This window comes from Giraffa tippelskirchi, chromosome 10 (assembly GCF_054371585.1).
Source record: "Giraffa tippelskirchi isolate mGirTip1 chromosome 10, T2T-mGirTip1v1.2.pri, whole genome shotgun sequence".
In the NCBI taxonomy this organism is placed as follows: domain Eukaryota; kingdom Metazoa; phylum Chordata; class Mammalia; order Artiodactyla; family Giraffidae; genus Giraffa; species Giraffa tippelskirchi.
Window position 1 is genome coordinate 56027694 of NC_137284.1, and position 19631 is coordinate 56047324.

General features: G+C 36.8%; 1 protein-coding gene across 15 annotated transcripts in view; it reads left to right on the top strand.

Annotated features, from left to right (window-relative positions):
* Positions 1-19631, top strand: part of CDK14 (cyclin dependent kinase 14) — a 642291-nt gene that overhangs the window by 287418 nt on the left and 335242 nt on the right. For 13 of the 15 annotated variants that reach the window (XR_014066045.1, XR_014066046.1, XR_014066047.1 and 10 more), the window contains one exon: positions 7251-7313. The exons of the other annotated variants lie outside the window; for them this stretch is intronic. Coding sequence is in view for 10 of the 13 variants with exons in the window: in XM_081531328.1 (XP_081387454.1) it covers positions 7251-7313 (63 nt within the window). In the remaining 3 variants the exon portion in view is untranslated. The remainder of the gene's footprint in view (positions 1-7250; positions 7314-19631) is intronic. 15 annotated transcript variants of the gene reach the window in all.

Genomic DNA, 19631 nt, shown 5'->3' on the forward strand with positions numbered 1-19631 from the left:
GGGAGTTGCCCCCCATCTTTCTCTTTTTTTTTTAATTCAGGTTTTCACTTAATGTTTTTTTTTTAAACGAGTATTCATTGATTTCCAAATAAAAGTATAGCTGAGGTGTAATGTTTATTTTTTAAATTAATTTATTTTTAATTGAAGGATAATTACTTTACAATATTGTGTTGGTTTCTGCCATACATCAGTATGAATCTGCCATACATTAACATGAATGAACTATGGTATTTAGATGTAAAATAAGCCTATTCCTCAAGAAGAAAGAAATTCAGAATTAGTTTTGTTATCTCTGGAATCTTTCCAGTATTCCTACTATTGTGAAACAGCTTTTTTTTTTTTAATGCTATAAAAATTACACGAATCTTGAATATACTGACTTCTGTCTTGCTGTCAAGATGGAAAACTAACATGAAAACAAGTCAAAAATATGGAGGGTGTGTGTAACAGAACTTCAAAATGAGGATTTCTGTTGGTTATCCCCATGGAAAGACTTCCTTATTTTTAGCCTAGAAGCTAAAAATAGGGCTGTGCTACTTTCAATATCACATTTTGGCAGTGCTTCTGAAAAACATCAAAAATTAGCTGACAAATATTGTAGACACCATGCTTAACATAAGAGAGTGGGGGGAAAATGTATGTGTTAGGGAAGGTGCTCTGTTTAGATTCCTGCTTAATGAGAAAATGTCAGTCTGAAATTCATTGCTGATATAAAAGCATAATTTCTCTGAGGAACTTGGTATCTCTTGAGTAAGAAGTTTGATCTTTTCAAGGAACAATAATTGGAAAACCTCATTTCATTGACAATATATTGATTACAAAGAAACATAAACTCATACTAACAGCTTCCCTGGTGGCTCAGATGGTAAAGAATCTGCCTCCAATGCAGGAGACGTGGGTTTGTCCCCTGGGTTGAGAAGATCCCCTGGAGAAGGAAATGGCAACCCACCCCAGTATTCTTGCATGGGAAATCCCATGGACAGAGGAGCCTGGTGGACTACTGTCCCTGGGATCACAGAATCGGACACGACTGAGTGAACTAACATTTTCACTTTCAAACACATACTAAATCATGAAGCCTACTTAATAATTGACTTATACTTGTTTCTGCCCTGGTCAGCTTTCATGTCCAAAAGTTTGTCTGACTCTGGGGTCTTCTGAGAGCCTTTTTACCAGTGGTTTTCAGTGAAAGCATATTACTTCTTTTCCCTCACCCAAAGTCAGTTTTAAAAAGAATAAGGAATGGAGAATTCTAGAAAAACATCTACTTCTGCTTCATTGACTACGCTAAAGTCTTTGACTGTGTGGATCACAATAGACTGTAGAAAATTATTAAATAGGTGGGAATACCATACCACCTGCCTCCTGAGAAACCTGTATGCAGGTCAAGAAGCAACAGAGCCAGACATGGAACAACAGACTGGTTCAAAATTGGGAAAATGGTACATCAAAGCTGTATATTGTCACCCTGCTTATTTAACTTACATGCAGAGTCCATCATGTAAGATGCCGGGCTGAATGAAGCCCAAGCTGGAATCAAGATTGCCAGGAGAAATATCAATAACTTCAGATATGCAGATGACACCACCCTTATGGCAGAAAGCAAAGAGAAACTAAAGAGCCTCTAGATGAGAGTGAAAGAGGAGAGTGAAAAAGCTGGCTTAAAACTTAACATTAAAAAAAAGAAGATCATGGCATCTGGTCCCATCACTTCATGGCAAATAGATGGGGAAACAATGGAAACAGTGACTGATTTTATTTTCTTGGACTGCAAAATCACTGCAGATAGTGACTACAGCCATGAAATTAAAAGGCGTTTGCTCCTTGGAAGAAAAGCTATGACCAACCTAGATAGCATATTAAAAAGCAGAGACATTGCTTTGCCAACAAGGGTCCGTCTAGTCAAAGCTACGGTTTTTCCAGTAGTCATGTATGGATGTGAGAGTTGGACCATGAAAGAGGCTGAATACTGAAGAATTGATGCTTTTGAACTGTGGTGTTGGAGAAGACTCTTGAGAGTCCCTTGGACTGCGAGGAGATCCAACCAGTCCATCCTAAAGGAAATCAATCCTGAATGTTCATTGGAAGGACTGATGCTGAAGCTGAAACTCCAGTACTCTGGCCACATGATGCAAAGAGCTGACTCACTAGAGAAGATCCTGATGCTGGGAAAGATTGAAGACAGGAGGAGAAGGGGACAACAGAGGATGAGATGGTTGGATGGCATCACCCATTCGATGGACATGAGTTTGAGCAAGCTCCAGGAGTTGATGACAGACAGGGAGGCCTGACATGCTGCAGTCCATGGGAACGCAGAGTTGGGCACGACTGAGCAACTGAACAGCAACAACAAGGAATGGAGCGTGGAAAACATGAAAAGGTGAAGGTCATAGTCCAGCTTGTTTCCCAACTTTTTCTTTGGCTGGATTTTTTTTTCCTGATAATCTTTTGAAGGGATGTTCTCCACTCAGGCCTGTTTAAAATTGTCATCATATTCATAATTTATCTTTGTAGCCTCCTTTCATGTCTTTCTCTTTAAGTTTCATGGATGTGTTCTGTTGGTCATGTAGTTCTCAGGTCTACATATGATTGAAATTAACTGAGATTCTGCTGTGTGAAAGTGCTTATGAGGAAAAAATCTTTTCTTCAATATTTTATGGTCTTTCTCTATGGTGCTTTTTTTTACAAAGAAATATGTCTTCTGCCTTCTAAATTGATCATGCCACAGTGTAATGAAGTTAACATGGAGAAACCCAATCTGTAAATGTGGTTCTTTTACAAAAAACATTTATGTTCAGGGGATTATGGCTTCAGATATGTTCTTCAAATTCCTTCCCCTTGAAATACTCCTGCACCTTTTTAAATCCTATAATGAATGCTGCATGCATGTGTGCCAAGTCGCTTCCATCATGTCCGATTCTTCTGTGACCCCCATGGACTGCAGCCCACCACACTCTTCTGTCCATGGGGTTCTCCAGGCAGGAATACTGGAGTGTGTTGCCATTTCCTCTTCCAGGGGATCTTCCCAACCCAGGGATCAAACCCGCATGTCTTATATCTCCTGCATTGGCATTTATGTCTCCTGCATTTACCACTAGCACCACATGGGAACCTTAAATAAATGCTACTTGATGGGTAATCAACAATGAGGAAAGAGGAACCTGATTTTGAAAGAAATGTATGCAAGTGTGGGGATTGAACCTTCCAGCTTCTCTCTGCTCTCACTCTTCTGCTTGGTCTACAAATCTAGCCACACTTGATAGCTTCGTTTAAAACCACACACTCTAGAGGGAAGACTGATGGGGTATTCTTAGGCATTCAGGTATAAACCTGTCAGACACAAGTACTTCTAAAAGCATTGCCCAGAAGAACAGCAGCAGTTGTAGAGTGAATAAGAGGGATATGTAGGAAGGTGAAGTGAAGCATAATGTAGTGCAGGCCAGAAGAGATGCGAGCCACGAGCCAAGATAGAGATTGGAGGGGGAAGAGAGACTGGGTTTGATCTATAGTTACCGGGCACCTAGTCTAAAGAGACTCCTTTCATTTTTAGAACAAGAAATGGCCAGAGATCAAGCCAGATGGATCTGAGATTATGTGTGTCTCATCAGTGGATAGTGATCTGTTGGTCATGTGCCATAGGGGCCTTCTGTTCAGAACTTGTATATGTAGGATGGCTTTAAAAAGTGTAATAACAGAGAATTACCTCCCAGTGTGATTGTTAAGGTTACTTCTGTTATTTCTGGACCAGGAAAAGTTACAAGGGTCACATAATCCAGTGAGTTGAACTAAGGAGAGAAGTTAAAATGAAGAGATATAATGAAATTTGTAATTTAGGCACATCTAATGTAGTTTCAGGCATAGTATTGTATATTAGAAAAAGAGAGGGGGGAAAAGAAAGTTTTTAATTAAGGTAAAATGGAAGTTTGCCAGGATACAAAATAAGACCTTATACCACCTTTTGTCTTTTCCTCCATTTGAGGTTCTCCAGATTCTTGCCCCTAATCATTCAGAGCAATCTGAGATTAGTGATATATTTGCTAGAAGTAGTCTCAGAGGTTGTGTACGGAGAGCTGTGGAGTATGAATGAGAATGTCTGGACATACAGACCGGAAGAGCACATATAATAAGAATGAAATGTTTCGCCTAAGAGTTCCAGTTCTCAAACGGTATTTAGCATTTCATTTTGAATTGCAATCCTCCAAAATATCCCTTCGTACTCTAAACACACTACAGAAAATCTTCATCACCATCATTATCCTTATCATCACCTGTAGCATCTACCACGTGCTGGGCAGTGTAGTAAAACCATAATGGATATTTACATAATAATTTTCACAATGTCCATATGCGGTAGGTGTGCTAGGATTATCCCCATAACACAGATTAAGACACTGATGCCCAGAGGATATATAACCCACCTAAGGCTACATAGCTAGTGACAGGCATGTGTGTGTGCATACATACATGTTCATGCCATACAGCTGAGGGAGTACAAATTTAAAATTTTTAAAGGTTTGGGAAAGATCTCATTTCTGGAGAAGCCTCCTTGTTATTCATGTTGCAGTATCATTGGGCATGCATATATAAACAGAGGATATAAGGTATACATGAGAATCAGGAACTTTTTCCCCCATTCCTGATATATTTCCATCCTCATAGTTAAGTGGGGATTTTGTTTGGTTGGTTTCAAACAAAATGCTTGAATACTTTATTCTTTGAAAAAAGTTACAATAATTTCACAGGTATATGAAAATCCACAGAACGTGAGTTCTCTGAAAGCAGAGACTCTGTCATTTATTTATGCACAATTTGCATTTAATGCATATATGTCAAGTAGAAAGTACAATGGAAGCTTTGTTCCTAACATCATTTCACTTCTTTAAGCATATGTAGCATAAGTTTATTGGGCATAAAATTAAACATGCTTTTTAGCTGTGTTACTCATATCCTTTATATAACCTCCTTTTTATTTTTTAATTTTTTTGTCAATTTCATTGGTTGATTTTTTTTTTAAAGAAGTAACCTTCAAGATTTTGTGAAACTTTGAGATTCTTCTTTTATTTTGATCAGTATTTGCTTTATAGTGATATTCCATGTTGCTAGGTGAATAAATATTTAATCCATTTTCTTTGAATTCTATTATATTTAACATTTACGTTGATAAGTTGCTCTTTGATTTTTATTGGTATTTGCCAGTATAAATATCATGAAATATAAATAACATCAATATATAATATATAATATGATGTATTATTCCTTGACTTTCAGGTTTTCTGTGATTTTTTGTTGTTTATTATGTTTACCCTTTATCTTGGAAAGAGTGTGAGTTTGATTTTGTTTTGTAAACTGAAAATTTATATTTTTTAAAAGAAGTTTTAACATATGTTTATGTAATTATTGTTATGATTGAATGTACTTTCTATTTACCACTTTATTATGTGTGAGACAATGAGCACATTATAGTTGTATATCATGTTATATATTCAAAAGTACTTTTTCATGTACCATTTTATATGTTCTGTTACAGCATTGTTAATTGGCTATGCCCCAGTACAAAATAAAAAGTTTTAAAAAGTATATAGTTTCTGTCCTGAGTGTGTGGAACAAGAGAAAGGCAATATGGTCTTAGAATATATCCAAGAGCATTTCTTCTGTCCCATGTTTTTTCCCTTTGTTCTTCCACTGGCTAACCTTTTTCATTCTCTATTCAGATCTTATTTGAAAGTATCACTTACGGTGGCCCATCTTTAGCAGACATAAAGTTCCCCCCTCTATGTCCTCAAACACCACCCAGTAGTATTCTTAATGTACAACATGCTGTACTGTAATTACACATATCCTGTGTTTTTTCCACCTACATCTATTTCCTTGAATTCTGTGTCCTTACTGACTAGTGTCACTAAACTCCAGTGCTTTCATTGGCTGCCTGATGCAAAGAGCTGACTCATTGGAAAACACCCTGATTCTGGGAAAGATTGAAGGCAAAAGAAGAGGGCAGCAGAGGATGACATGGTTAGATAGCATCACTGACTCAATGGACATGAGTTTGAGGAAACTCTGGAAGATAGTGAAGGACAGGGAAGCCTGGCATGCTGTAGTCCATGGGGTAGTAAAGAGTGGGATACAATTTAACGACTGAACAACAGCGATAAAATGACTAATGTAGTGCCTGGAAGATAATGAGTTGAGAAATACATGGTGAACAATGAATGAATGCTAAATTCTGCTCTGTATTCTCAGCAGTTACCAGCTGGCATGCAATAAAAATTCAATAAAGGAATCTGAACTGTTATCATCATGGCTACAACCATGTACAGGTTCTTGAATGTGTCAAAAGCTTATAATTCCTCAACAATTGAAGCCTGATAATGAGGCATAAATAATCATGGTCACTGGTTTTTACAGAGTGATTAAATCATAAAATTGTTACCACCAATAAATAAGATTAGGAAAATTTGTATAGCAACTCTACATATTTCTTTAGAAGTTTTATGTAGCTCATAATATAAACAGAAAAAGCGTTAAAAAGAAAATATACAATTGTGTGCAAATTCAACTTGGGATATTTGGAAAAATTACAGTATAAATTGCTATCTAGGGATATTTCTTTTTAAAATAAATCTGGATGTATTTGTCTTAATTTATAACTTTGGAAGTATTTGCATTGATTTAGAACGTAAATCATTATAAAGTTTTATAAAATAAATAGTTTTTCAAATATATTCAAGAGTGCTGAGAATCTGAAAATTATCTTTTAATGAATATAGCTATGAAAAATGTAAATACATCCAATGATTAATTTTATTAGAATGATCTGTTTGTAATATTTACATGTCATACAAAATAAATAACCATCATCTTCATTTCCACTTGAAAAATGCAAGGTAACTGAAATTGTATTTGGATTGGTTAATTGTATGTATATGCGCTTTTAGTTGAAGTTAAGATATATATATTTTAGGTAAGGTTTCTTCTTATTCCACTTAAGAGATATATATTCAATGTGAGAATTAGGCATTTAACAAATTAACAAATTGTGGACATAAATTCTTTCTAATGCACAGATATGTTTATTCAACTGTGGTTAAAATGGAGGGTGGAGGAGCGTGCAACTGCATATACTAAAAAATCCACCACTTGTTTTATATTTGCTTAGTTCAGAAAGTAGTGATGACTTTGAAATAGAAAAATATTGATTCATTGTTTTATAGCCAGAGGGATGTTAATACATTTTCCTTTTTTTCTTCTAGCATACTGATTTATGTCAGTACATGGACAAGCACCCTGGGGGGCTGCATCCAGATAATGTGAAGGTAGGAAAAGATCTTTTAAGTCAAGGCTTAGCATTCTTCGTGTGCATTTTTTGAACCAAAATCTAATCCCGCTCCTATAATTTTTTTCAATTGTGTAAAGAGAAGTGATTCTGAAGTGAACCATAGTCATTGCTTTGACATTGAAAGCCATGCTTTGGCATTAAATATTTTCACTGGAGTATTATTATTTAAACTGTATCCTATTTTTCCTTCATGGAGAAACATTTGCCAGTAATGAGAGGGATCTACTGGAGTCCTGCCAAAACTGTGTTTTCAGGAGAGGAATCTCCAGTCACTCTAGCTTAGAGCTCCATACTGAAATACCAATTGGTTTCAAGATAATGTATTATTATGATCCAAAACAGTGTTATGATGAGTTCATGGTGCATATTTTTTCATTTGTTTGTAGAAACAGATAAAAATGATTTTTCCTTCAGTTTTCTTTTATTTCTTTTACCAGAAATTGGATTACTATGTGTAAAAAGAATTAAGCTTTTCTAAGTTTTGATCTAGCAACCATTTTGGAAAATTTTCCCCATATTTCAAACTTAAAAGAGGACATTCGTTTCTTGGTGTATGTTAGGGAGTTAGAAGATACTAAAGTAGGCTTAATGATGTGCTTACATTTTAGTTTTGAAATGGCTACATTTCAGGATCCTGAGAACCCATTTCGTGATGTAAATACTTTTGAAGTATCATTATTTGTCTCCTTTTCATCCCATTCATTATCTGTACCTTTCTTACACTGTGGCATGGTTTTTCTTTTGTACTTTTCCCTTTGCTAGTAGAGGTAGATTTCACATACAATGTTACATGTGTTCATTTCTTTTTGCTTTATAAAAATAATATTTTATTGTATATAATTTCTTGTATTTTTTGATATCTAGTTAATGGGTTTTCTTTATTAATTAGAGATGCGATATCAGTTGTAATGATTTTAATTGAAACATTTGCCCACATGGTAGTAAATGACAAAAGGATTTTTTCTCTACATTCCCTAGGACTGACTAAACCAGTCATTAAAACTTTTGCCATTTTGATGAGTAAAAATGAAATGTTTTTACATTGGCATTTTCTTGACTGCTAGTGACATTGGGCATCTTTTCATGTTTCTTGACCGTTTGTAATTCTGCCGTTACAATTTGCCTGTTCTTATATATTGTTCAATTTTCTATTGCATTGCTCTTTTCTTAATAAATTGAAGGCGATTTTTAATATTTGTAACATTAATGTTGGGGCTTTTTAAGGTGATCACTTCTCTTGTACAGTTTTAAAATGTAGGAAACTGTAGGAACTCTGGCAAGACATTCTTTTTTAAATAAATACTAGAATCAGTATGGTACTTGAAGTATTTGTTGACTTTTTTCATATAGTCCTTTTTCATTGTTGTGATGTTTTGTTTTATTAAATTTTTATTTAGATTAAGTTTTTTGACTATTCACTTTTCTTAAACATCTGTATCTATTGACATAGACAGATTTTTAGTGGCTGGATGGCAAGAAATTTTAACAGGCTAAGAGATTTATTTTTATTAATCTTGTTTAATACTAATTAATAGTATTATTAATTACAATACTAGTATTTAATGACCACAATTTCTTTAACAGCAAAACATCTCAAGTTGTCTCATTACTACATGTAACATTCTCTTTTTAGGGTTGATTGGGTTCAAAATCAACAGTATGGTACCTCCTTACTCCTATTTTCCACTTCAGCCCAGGTAATCTGCAGGGAGCCCAGCTAGTGAAAGCTCAGGACCTACTAGAATCAGTGGAAATCAGAGGCTACTCTCAGCTAACTTTGACGTCCCGACTTTAAATTCAGTGACAGGATTAAGATTAAAGAGCTGACTCAGCCTTTGCAAAGAACAAAGGCATCACTGGATGTCCATTATCCTTGTTTGGTCTTCTCACCAACACTTTGTTGTTATTTAGTCACTTAGTCGTGTCTGACTGTTTGTGACCACATGGACCACAGCATGCCAGGCTTTCCTGCCCTTCACTATCTCCTGGAGTTTGCTCAGACTCATGTCCACTGAGTCGATGATGCCATCCAACCATCTCATCCTCTATTGCCCCCTTTTCTTGCCCTCAATCTTTCCCAGCATCAGGGTCTTTTCCAGTAGTCAGCGCTTTGCATCAGGTGGCCCAAGTACTGGAGCTTCTGCTTCAGCATCAGTCTTTCCAATGAATAGTCAGGATTGATTTCCTTTAGGATTGACTGGCTTGATCTCCTTGCAGTCCAAGGGACTCTCAAGAGTCTTCTCCAGCGCCACAGTTTGAAAGCATCAGTTCTTTGGCTCAGCCTTCTTTCTGATCCAGCTCTCACATCTGTACAAGACTACTGCAAAAACTATAGCTTTGACTACATGGACCTTTGTTGGCAAAGTGATATCTCTGCTTTTGAATATGCTGTCTAGGTTTGTTATAGCTTTCTTTCCAAGGAGCAAACGTCTTTTAATTTCATGGCTCATTCGTTATGGGTAAGTATTGGTGAAAAACTTTATTTGTGAAAGAAAGAGAGCTCTTTCCACAGAGCATTTCTGTTTTCAGTGTCCTCAGGCCAGCATCACTGGTGATTTCTGTAGCCTTTGTAGTAAGTTCTGCTTTTTCCATTACATTTTATTTTTCCTTAATTTCTTAATAGTCATGGAGAGATTGAACTTCTAGGTTACTGATTTTCAGTTACTAGGCTGCACTCCTTGAAATTGTGTTTCAATAACTCTTACACGTGTTGCAAGCTTTTGCTTCACCCCATGATCAGTCATCATATACTTAGTGTATATATATATATATATATACACACACACACATACATACATACATCATTCAAATATTTAGTATGTATGTCTTTCCAAATATGAGAGGCAGCAATAGGTATTGATATATAAGTATCCCTTTCCCCATAGCTATTGAGGCCTTGGCTTCTTTGAGGATTTGCCAAAATGTTCTTCATTATCCCAGTTCTTGGAATACTAAAGGGTACAAGAAATTTCGGTTGGCATTGAAGAGATCTTCAAAGTGGGCTCTATAGCATAGTCATCTGTGAAATTAAAAAAATATACATATATGTATATGTGTGTATATATATATATGTATACATGGGCTTCCCTGGTGGCTCAGTGGTAAAGAGTCTGCCTGCCAATGCAGGAGATGCATATTCGGTCCCTGAGTTGGGAAAATTCCCTGGTGTAGGAAATGGCAACCTACTCTAGTATTTTTGCCTGGAGAATCCCATGGACAGAGAAACCTGGCAGACTACAGTCCATGGGGTCACAAAGAATTGGACAGGACTGAAGCAGCTGAGCACACACAGGTGCACACATGTATATACATATATAGTCTCTTTTCTTTTCCCAGAATGAAAATTTTAAAAGCACTTTAAGTAGGAAATGGGCTCCCCTTGTGGCTCAGCTGGTAAAGAATCTGCCTGCAATGCAGGAGACCTGTGGGTTGGGAAGATCCCCTGGAGAAGGGAAAGGCTCCCCACTCCAGTATTCTGGCCTGGAGAATTCAGTGGACTGTATATCGTCCATGGGGTCGCAAAGAGTCAGACATGACTGAATGACTTTCTCTCAAGTAGGAAATGGTGGGCTTTTGCTCAGGCCAGGGCTGAGAGGCCTGGGTGCCTCCCACAACCCCCAGCATCACCCTGCTTTCCTTGTGGCCCTGCATGCGTTTGCCTCCAGCCTGGAGAGCTGCTGTTGGTGAGGGTCCGGTGCTCTCTCACAGCCTGCCAGCCTGCCTGCCTCAACAGCTGTCAATCTGCCAGCCAGGTGGTCATGATGGGGTGTCCGAGAGAACAGCAGGGGCTGGGCAGGTAGGAGGGGATATGTGAGAGCGTGAGAGACAGAGCCTAGACTGTGATGCTTCATAAAACAGGCATCAGACCCAGGCCTGAAGACAGAAAGCATCTTTTGTGGGGCATCTGGTCAGTCCAGGAGAATAGATCTAAAGGATCTAGGTCACTCTACAGTGAAGGCCCCAGTTGACAAATAAGTAACTCAGAGGAAGCAAAGTTGATTTGTTTTGATTAGACAGAGAAAGAAGCATCAAAAAAATGATCAATAATAATATCTAGGAGGCAAAAGAGAATAGTACACTTATAAAGCACAATGCTACATTACTTCTGTTGTTGTTCAGTCACTAAGTCGTGTCTGACTCTTTGCAACCCCATGGATTGCAGCACACTAGGCCTCCCTGTCCTTCACTATCTCCCATTATTTTAAAAAGGATAAATCAGTGAACATGAGGTAGCTTTGGAAATTAAAAATATGATGACAGAAATTAAAAACAACAATGATTTTTAAATGGGAAATAGGATTACTTAAGGTGCAATTTACATCATTGCTGTAGGTAAACTTTGAAATTTGCTTTTGTGTTTTATATACGCCTTCAGGTTTCTAATTTCACTATTTAAGTTAAGCAAAGTCTACTTTCTTCCACTTTTCTTCTTTGTACTTTCTAAAATAAAATGAAGCAATTACTAATATAATAAAATAAAAAACAACAGTTGTAAAAATGGATGGAAGAAAAAGTTGGAGAATTGTACCAACTTATGCTTATGCACAAAGTAGAGCATAAAATAGAAATCTGAAACATGATACAAAAAGTATTAAAAAAGTTTAGAATCCAGGGGATGGGCCATCTGAATAATTGGAGAAAATAGGGTGGCATTATTAAAATAATAAACATTGAAATATGCTTCTTCTAGATGTGAAGGATGTGAACTTCAAGATTAAACAGATCTTTTAAATGCCCAGAACATTTAATGAAAATAGAAGAACAGTGATATTTATTATTGCAGAATTTCTGAACATGATTTCAAAGACAGATCCTACCAAAAGGAAACAGATTTACTGCTAAGAATCAATTACAATGGTGTCTTCTCCATTTAGGGGGGTTTTCCTGGTGGCTCAGTTGGTGAAGAATCTACTTGCAATGCAGAAAACCACCTGCAATGCAGTAGTTCAGGTTCAATCCCTGGGTCAAGAAGATCCCCTGGAGAAAGCAATGGTAACCCACTCCAATATTCTTGCCTGGAAAATCCCAGGGACAGAGGAGCCTGGAGGGCTATAGTTTATGGGGTCACAAAGAGTTGGACATGACTTAGCAACTAAACTGCCATCACCACCTTCACCATTTAGACTTCAGCAGCAGCCCTAGAAGGGAGATGGAAGTGGGACAATGACTTGACAATTCTAATGTAAAATTGTCCAATCTAGTATAATATACAAACTATCAATGAATTGTGAAAGCAGAATGATTATTTTCAGATGTTCAAGGAGTTGAAAATTTTACATACCTTGCATCCTTTCTCAGAAAACTACTTGAAGATACACTCCCCCTGTAACTCAGGAAATAAACCAAGGCAGAAAAGAAAAGGAAATCTGGCAATAGAGGCTACCACAAGAGATGGAGATCCTTGAGATGATGAAAAGAATCCCAGGATAACAGTGGTGCATCCGCTGGAAAAGTAACCCATCAGTCCAATTGCACAGGTCAGAAGACTCCAGGCGAGATTTCTAAGATGAAATTGTTAGATAGAATATCAAATGTGCTTGAGCAGATTTATAAGTTGGAAGGGGCTTCCCAGGCGCCTCAGTAGTAAAGCATTAGTCAATGCAGGAGCCACAGGAGATGTGTATTTGATCCCTGGGTTGAGAAGATTCCCTGGAGGAGGAAATGGCAACCCACTCCAGTACTCTTGCCTGGAGAATCCCATGGACAGAGGAATCTGGCGGACTATAGTCCATGGGGTCGCAAAGAATTGGACACAGATTAGTGACTGAGCATGCATGCACAAGATGGAAGAAGAATTTGGTGTTGAATTAGTTATAACCCCAAAGAAAACTCAACAATGGCAAACCAACCAACCAACAAAAGATCTAGATTGTTACACCAGAAAAAACAAATTATTGTGCAGGAGAGAAAAATATTCATATAAAATGTAATGGCTCAGATGCAAATAACATTTACGTGATTATAATACAGTATTATAATCAATATGTAATATTGTAATATGTAATCAGTATTACATGTTGATGTATTACATAGTTAAAAAAAGACAAACACCTCTTTAAGATTCTGCTATAACCAGCCTCATTCCAGAATTAGCATCCTAAAACAGTCTTCCATTTCAACTACCACATTTGATATAAAATAAAGATCAAAATCATTTTGTCAGAGCATTTTGATTCTTTGTCCAGTGTTCTTTTCCTTACATTGCATGATTCATTTATTAAATTACTGCAATTAGCTTTTTTATTTGTGACTTTGTATGCACTCAGTCACATGGGTTTGTCTTCATTTTCATAGTGAAGATAATAGTTGTACCTTCTTTGAGGGTACGGGAAGTTAAAAAAATAGAATGCATCTTGTTCATGCCTGTGTTTGGACATCTGAATTGCAGTGCATGGAAGCAGACAGCCCTTATTACCATGTTGGCTTCCATGGGAGGCCACTCAGCTAATTATGCACTGGCATTTCTTCACAGTTTGTCTGCTTAGAGACAATGCACTCCTCCAGGGTTCCATGTAGGATCTGTGCTGCAGGTGAAATTATTCTCAAAGAAGTCTGACTATGACATAGTGGCAGATGTCCCATGGGTATTTCTGTGTGATGGATTAACGTAGTTTTTCATGTGGTGATATTTATTGTCACTTGAAATTTCTGAATGCAAAATGAAGAACATAAGAATAATATTTACTAAGTTAACAGCTGTTCATAATGCTGTGCTGGATGCTGATAAAGAAAAACAGTCAAGCTAAAATAAGATCTTTTAATGGTTCTCTAGAAATGTAGGGTGTGAAAACCAGGTGAGATAAGCGATTATCTTTAAAAGAGCATGTTCTTGCAATAACTCTGAAGCTCTGCATTTGGTTAAATACTTCATGGATTATTAAAGAGTTGAATGTGATAAATAGAAGATATTGATTATGGTGAACAGAAGAAAACATACTGATCAAATCTCCTTGCTTCTAAATTTGACAGTTTTGACTTCTGCTTTCATCACTATGTGGCATGATGATATGGAGAAATATTTTAAACATTTCTCTTGGATTACAAAAATGTGCATATCTTTGTTTAGGTTTCATATAACTTGTTTATTTTAAACAGCTGAGATACCACGCATCTAAGAATTCAGGTGATTTTTCTTTACCGTAAATCAGGTCAACTTGCAAGAATTACAAAGGTGATGTATTACTGAAGAATGAGGGGGTAGAAAGGAACAAATGAAAGAGTACATAGCTAGTGATTTCATAATAAGCCACAGAGTAGTCTATGGTAATTTTGTACTAAATCCCAGCAAAACATCTGTTAAAGTTTTTATCTTTTGTGCTTTATATTCCTTGTAAGCGTTGGAATAAGCACATCAGAAAAAGATTGTTTCAGTGTTAACTAAATTTCTGTAGTCACTCTGCTACTTTAATTGCCTACAAACTGAGTCTGTTTGCAATATGGTTATGAAATAAATATTCACTATTAACTAATGGTCTGTATTGTAGCATAATATCAATTTTAGACAAATGGGTAATTTTAGCAGTTAATTACTTAGAGGGCAATTTAAAACCTGAATGGAAAGCCTGAGGACACTGGCCTTGTTATAAATATTTATGATGATTAAAGGCATACCAGCCAATTGCTAGAACATGATAATTGGTTTGTAAGAATTTGGGGGGAGGGTAGTTCATTTTCCCCCCCTTTACAAACCATTCACTATGAATTTCATTGAGTGTTGACTATCATAGTTGAGTTGAAGCCAGAACTTGAAGTTCTTCACTCTATAATCCTCAGTGATTTACAGATTGATTGGTGTTTTAAAAAGCCACGATAACAGTTTAAATTTCTTTCATTCAGTTTTTCATGTGTTCTTTAAAAAATGTTAAGCATGAGAGACTGAAAATTGAGATTCATCTTTAAAAAAAAGATTAACTGATGCTGTCTCCAGCTCATATCCAGAAATGTAGATGCTTACATCTTATTACTATGACGACCCTGGATCTTCCTGTATTTTTATGTAATTACCTTCATTTCCATGTTATCATAATGACTTTTCTAGATGATTTTTTGCTAAAAACACATTTGTCTTTTTTTTTTTTTACAGAACTGTAATCAAAGATATCCAAAATAATTCTGAATTCTCTGCCTTATTCTCTGAAGCATCTGAAATTCTTTTGACGTAAAGCTGTTTTATTTTTTATCTAAGTATCTATATTAATTTAAAAGACTTGAGGATTATTATGATTGAAAAATTGCTGTTTTTCTTTCATAGTCCAGAGAACAGGCAGGTGTATAACAGTCAGAATAATAATATGCCAAATTAAGATTGTCTTATACAGATGGCACAGTGAATGGGTTCCTAAATGAGAATTTCTAATGTTGAGATAGGAAATCAGATAACACCTGATTTTCTCCATATTTTGCATTAGAACTTTCATTTAGCTGGTAATGATTTCCTACTATGCATTATGGTGAATATTATAAAGCCTTTCCTTTTTCTGTATTTTGGGAAATATGGTTATTTCATGAAGTCATTCCAGTGTTTTAAAAATTTGACACCTAGTCTCAGCACCTGTCCAGTTTTCTTTTGAACCTTTTCATCCTATTTTTATTATAACAAAATAATTTTCCACATCTAGAAAGTGAAAGATTCACAATGAAAGAGTGAAATCCATGTGTCAATTCATACTGTGTCGGATGTTCAGAGATAGTCTGAATACTGAATTTCTGGCTAAGATGTGGGGCCTGCATTTGGTTGTTGAGAACATGTCTTTTGTATCCTTGGCATCATCTGCTGATCTGCTTATAACAATTTGAATCAGACAAAGGAATTGAGGCAGCTAATTAAACAGCCCACTCTTTCGTAGAGGTGCTTTAAAACCTAGATTGAAAAGGAATTACCTCAAAGATTGATGAAATTCACATAGTCATTAGCAGTATGTCATGTGATATTTCAATTGTCAGAATTACCCACCTTAGGGGGCAGATATCCGGGGGGAATAGGAAACATACCCTCCTGGATTTTAAAATTCAAGCTGTTCACCTTGCCCCTCTCCCATTTAAGATGGATCTTGCACTTGACCCCTTTGTTGGCATGTTTTCCTAGACAAACAAGAGAACGCAGGAGGGAAATTAGCTGAGTGATAGTATATGTTCACACTACTGGGGATTTTTCTGATTGTTTTAGACAGGTTCTGCCCTCATGTGACTAGCCAGTACATTTCATAGATATTTTCTAATTAATACAGAAATTCCTGTTACTTGTGACCTTTCTAAAGAGGATGCAGAGAAGTTTGTTTATCATACCTATCAAACTCAGAGTCTTTACTGCATTCTACTTGAAACATATTTTTCTCTATTGTATAGCTTGCAGATGTGATCTTTCTCTAAGACTCTTATATTCAAGGTTCATCACCTCTGTCAGTTTTTCAGTCTGCATCTCTCTCTCTCATTTTTTTTTTAAAGTTACATTGGCCTTATCAAATGATATTAAGACAATTCATGCTAGTAGTGTCTGAGATGTTACTTTAGGCAGTAAAACCATTTTGTTGTTGTTGTTCAGTTGCTCAGTTGTGTCCCACTCTTTGTGACCCCATGGACTGCAGTACACCAGGCTTCCCTGTCCTTCACCATCTCCTGGAGTTTGCTCAGACTCACGTCTATTGAGTCAGTGATCCATGCCATCCAACCATCTCATCCTCTGTCACCCTCTTCTCCTGCCCTCAATCTTTCCCAGCATCAGGGTCTTTTCCAATGAGTCAACTCTTTGCATCAGGTGACCAAAGTATTGGAGCTTCCACTTCAGCATCAGTTTTTGCAATGAATATTCAGGGTTGATTTCCTTTCGGATTGACTGATTTGATCTCCTGGCAATCCAGGGGACTCTCAAGAGTCTTCTAAATTCTATTTTTTTCTTTTCATCATGTATAAAAAGAGTGGCTCTGAAGTTGGGGAAGCAGTGCATGCATTTACAAGTGAAGTTGAGCAAAACTTTGTATTTCATTCTATTTCTTTTTGGTTTCAAAAAGTGCTTATCAGTAAGGTCAGTTGTATACTCAACATTATTATGTTATTTGAATTCCTTTAAACAGCTGTTTCGTTTTTCTCTTGGAAAATTATGTTGGGTAACTACTAAAGCCAGTAGCTTAAATCTGATTATCTTGTTTCTACTCAGGTAGGGAATATTCCTAATACCAAGTTTAGGCTACTGACCAACTTTTTATTTTTTTAATAATTTTTATTTATTTGTTTTTATTTTTGGCTGTGCTGGGTCTTTGCTATGCACAGGCTTTTCTCTAGTTGTGGCAAGCAGGGGCTACACTCTAGTTTTACTGCCCAGGCTTCTCATTGCGGCGGCTCCTCTTGTTGTGGAGCACGGGCTCTAGGGCATGCAGGCTCTAGGGCATGCAGGCTTCAGTAGTTGTGGCACTTGGGCTCCGTAGTTGCCCTGGGCTCTAGAGGGCAGCTCAATCGGCTCAATAGTTGCGGCACACAGGCTTAGTTGTCCCACGGCTATCAGGGTCTTTTTGGATCAGGGATTGAACCCATGTCTCCTGCATTGGCGGGCAGATTGTTTACCACTGAGCCACCAAGGAAGCTCTGACCAACCTTATTAAATGGAAGGTTCTTGTCCTCAGCCCTCCCCAGTTCATCATCATACCTACAAACCCTAATTACTGGGAACCCTACTTAGTATCTAATATATTATACATTATTGTAATATATTAGCAAACTAGAAAAGCTAACGAACTTCTTTCAAGGAGCATGATCCAACAAAGCTCTGTTTTTGCAATCCCCATTTGACTCCTTGTAAGTATCCCAGTTCTGGATCCCATGACTCCAGTCACCTTCCTCACTGCGGGCATCTCAGTGCTTAGAATAACTCCTTGCTGGTGTCCTCCATTGTATTGAGGCGGGAGGAGTGGGCAGAATGGGAAGCCAACTTAAGGAGCACAGAAAGTGTGCAAGATCTTTTTTCCCAAGACTTTGCCCAAGTACTTGAAATTCTTATTTTCTGAGTTATTCCCTTTTCCAAAAAGTTATCATTTTTAGTATAGATTAATGTACAAATATACTAGAGAATGCAAGTTAAATTTTGGTTACATCATCTAGAAATGATGAAACGTGTTACATATCTCAGCAATTTGAGGGAGTGGAATGAAGAAGCAGAAAGTTGACTAGAAGAACTCAAATAGAACAAAACATGTCAAGGCAAACTCTCCTAAATACTCAGATTTTCTAAGAACTGAATTTGTCTGTGCATGTGTGCATGCTAAGTCGCTTCAGTCATGTCCGCCTCTGTGTGACCCTATGGACTACAGCCTGCCACGTTCCTCTGTCCATGGGATTCTCCAGGCAAGAATACTGGAGAGGGTTGCCGTTCCCTTCTCCAGGGGATCTTCCCACCCAGGGATCAAACCTGCGGCTCTTACATCTTCTGCATTCACAGGTGGCTTACCACTAGCACCACCTGGGAAGCCTGAATCTGACTGTAGTACATGGCAAAAAAGGACACATCTCTGCTCTGATGCCCTGGCATAAATGTTTGTCTTACACCATCCCAGGAGCACAGTTAATATGTTCAATATGTCCAAAGTGACAAATTATACCATAGTTTTTATTACCTGGGCTTTTTTTTCTATCTCCCTTATATCTCCGTACAGCCTTCTTAGTATTCTTTTTTTAAAAATCCAACACATAAAATTACAATGATGCTTTATAAAATATAAACTATTTGGACATGAATTATGTGCATTACAGATTAGGATTTGATATTTGCATTAGGTGTTTTCAAATTTGAAATTCAACTAAATGAAATGAATCATTCTTTTAAAAATTGAAGAAGACCTATTATTGCAGTAAAATCATTATCTGATTCCTGTTAGAAAGTATTTTACTATTCATTAGATATTTGAGGACTCAAAGTTTCTAATTATTTTTTATTCCTAGAAAGTTTGATGTATTGAGTAATTTAATGCTTGTGCATCTGTGGATTTTTAAATAATATGATACTAACCATGAGGCATATTATTTGAAGTGTTTATTACTCATGTACTACTTTGGTTTATTTGCTAGTGTCATATTAGCTGTCCTTGTAGTCACACAGTGTGTTACTACTTTAATCAAATGGTATACATACATTTTTGCTAGCAGTGTTTTAAATTGTGGGTGTCAGAGCAAGACGATTATGGGAAATATCAGTATTGGGAATGGGAAATGTACTTCTACTGCGTGTGCGGTGTCTCTCTTTTTCCAATTCATGTGATTTCTCTGAGCCTTTATTTTTTTATCTGTGAAATAAAGATAATAGGATCTG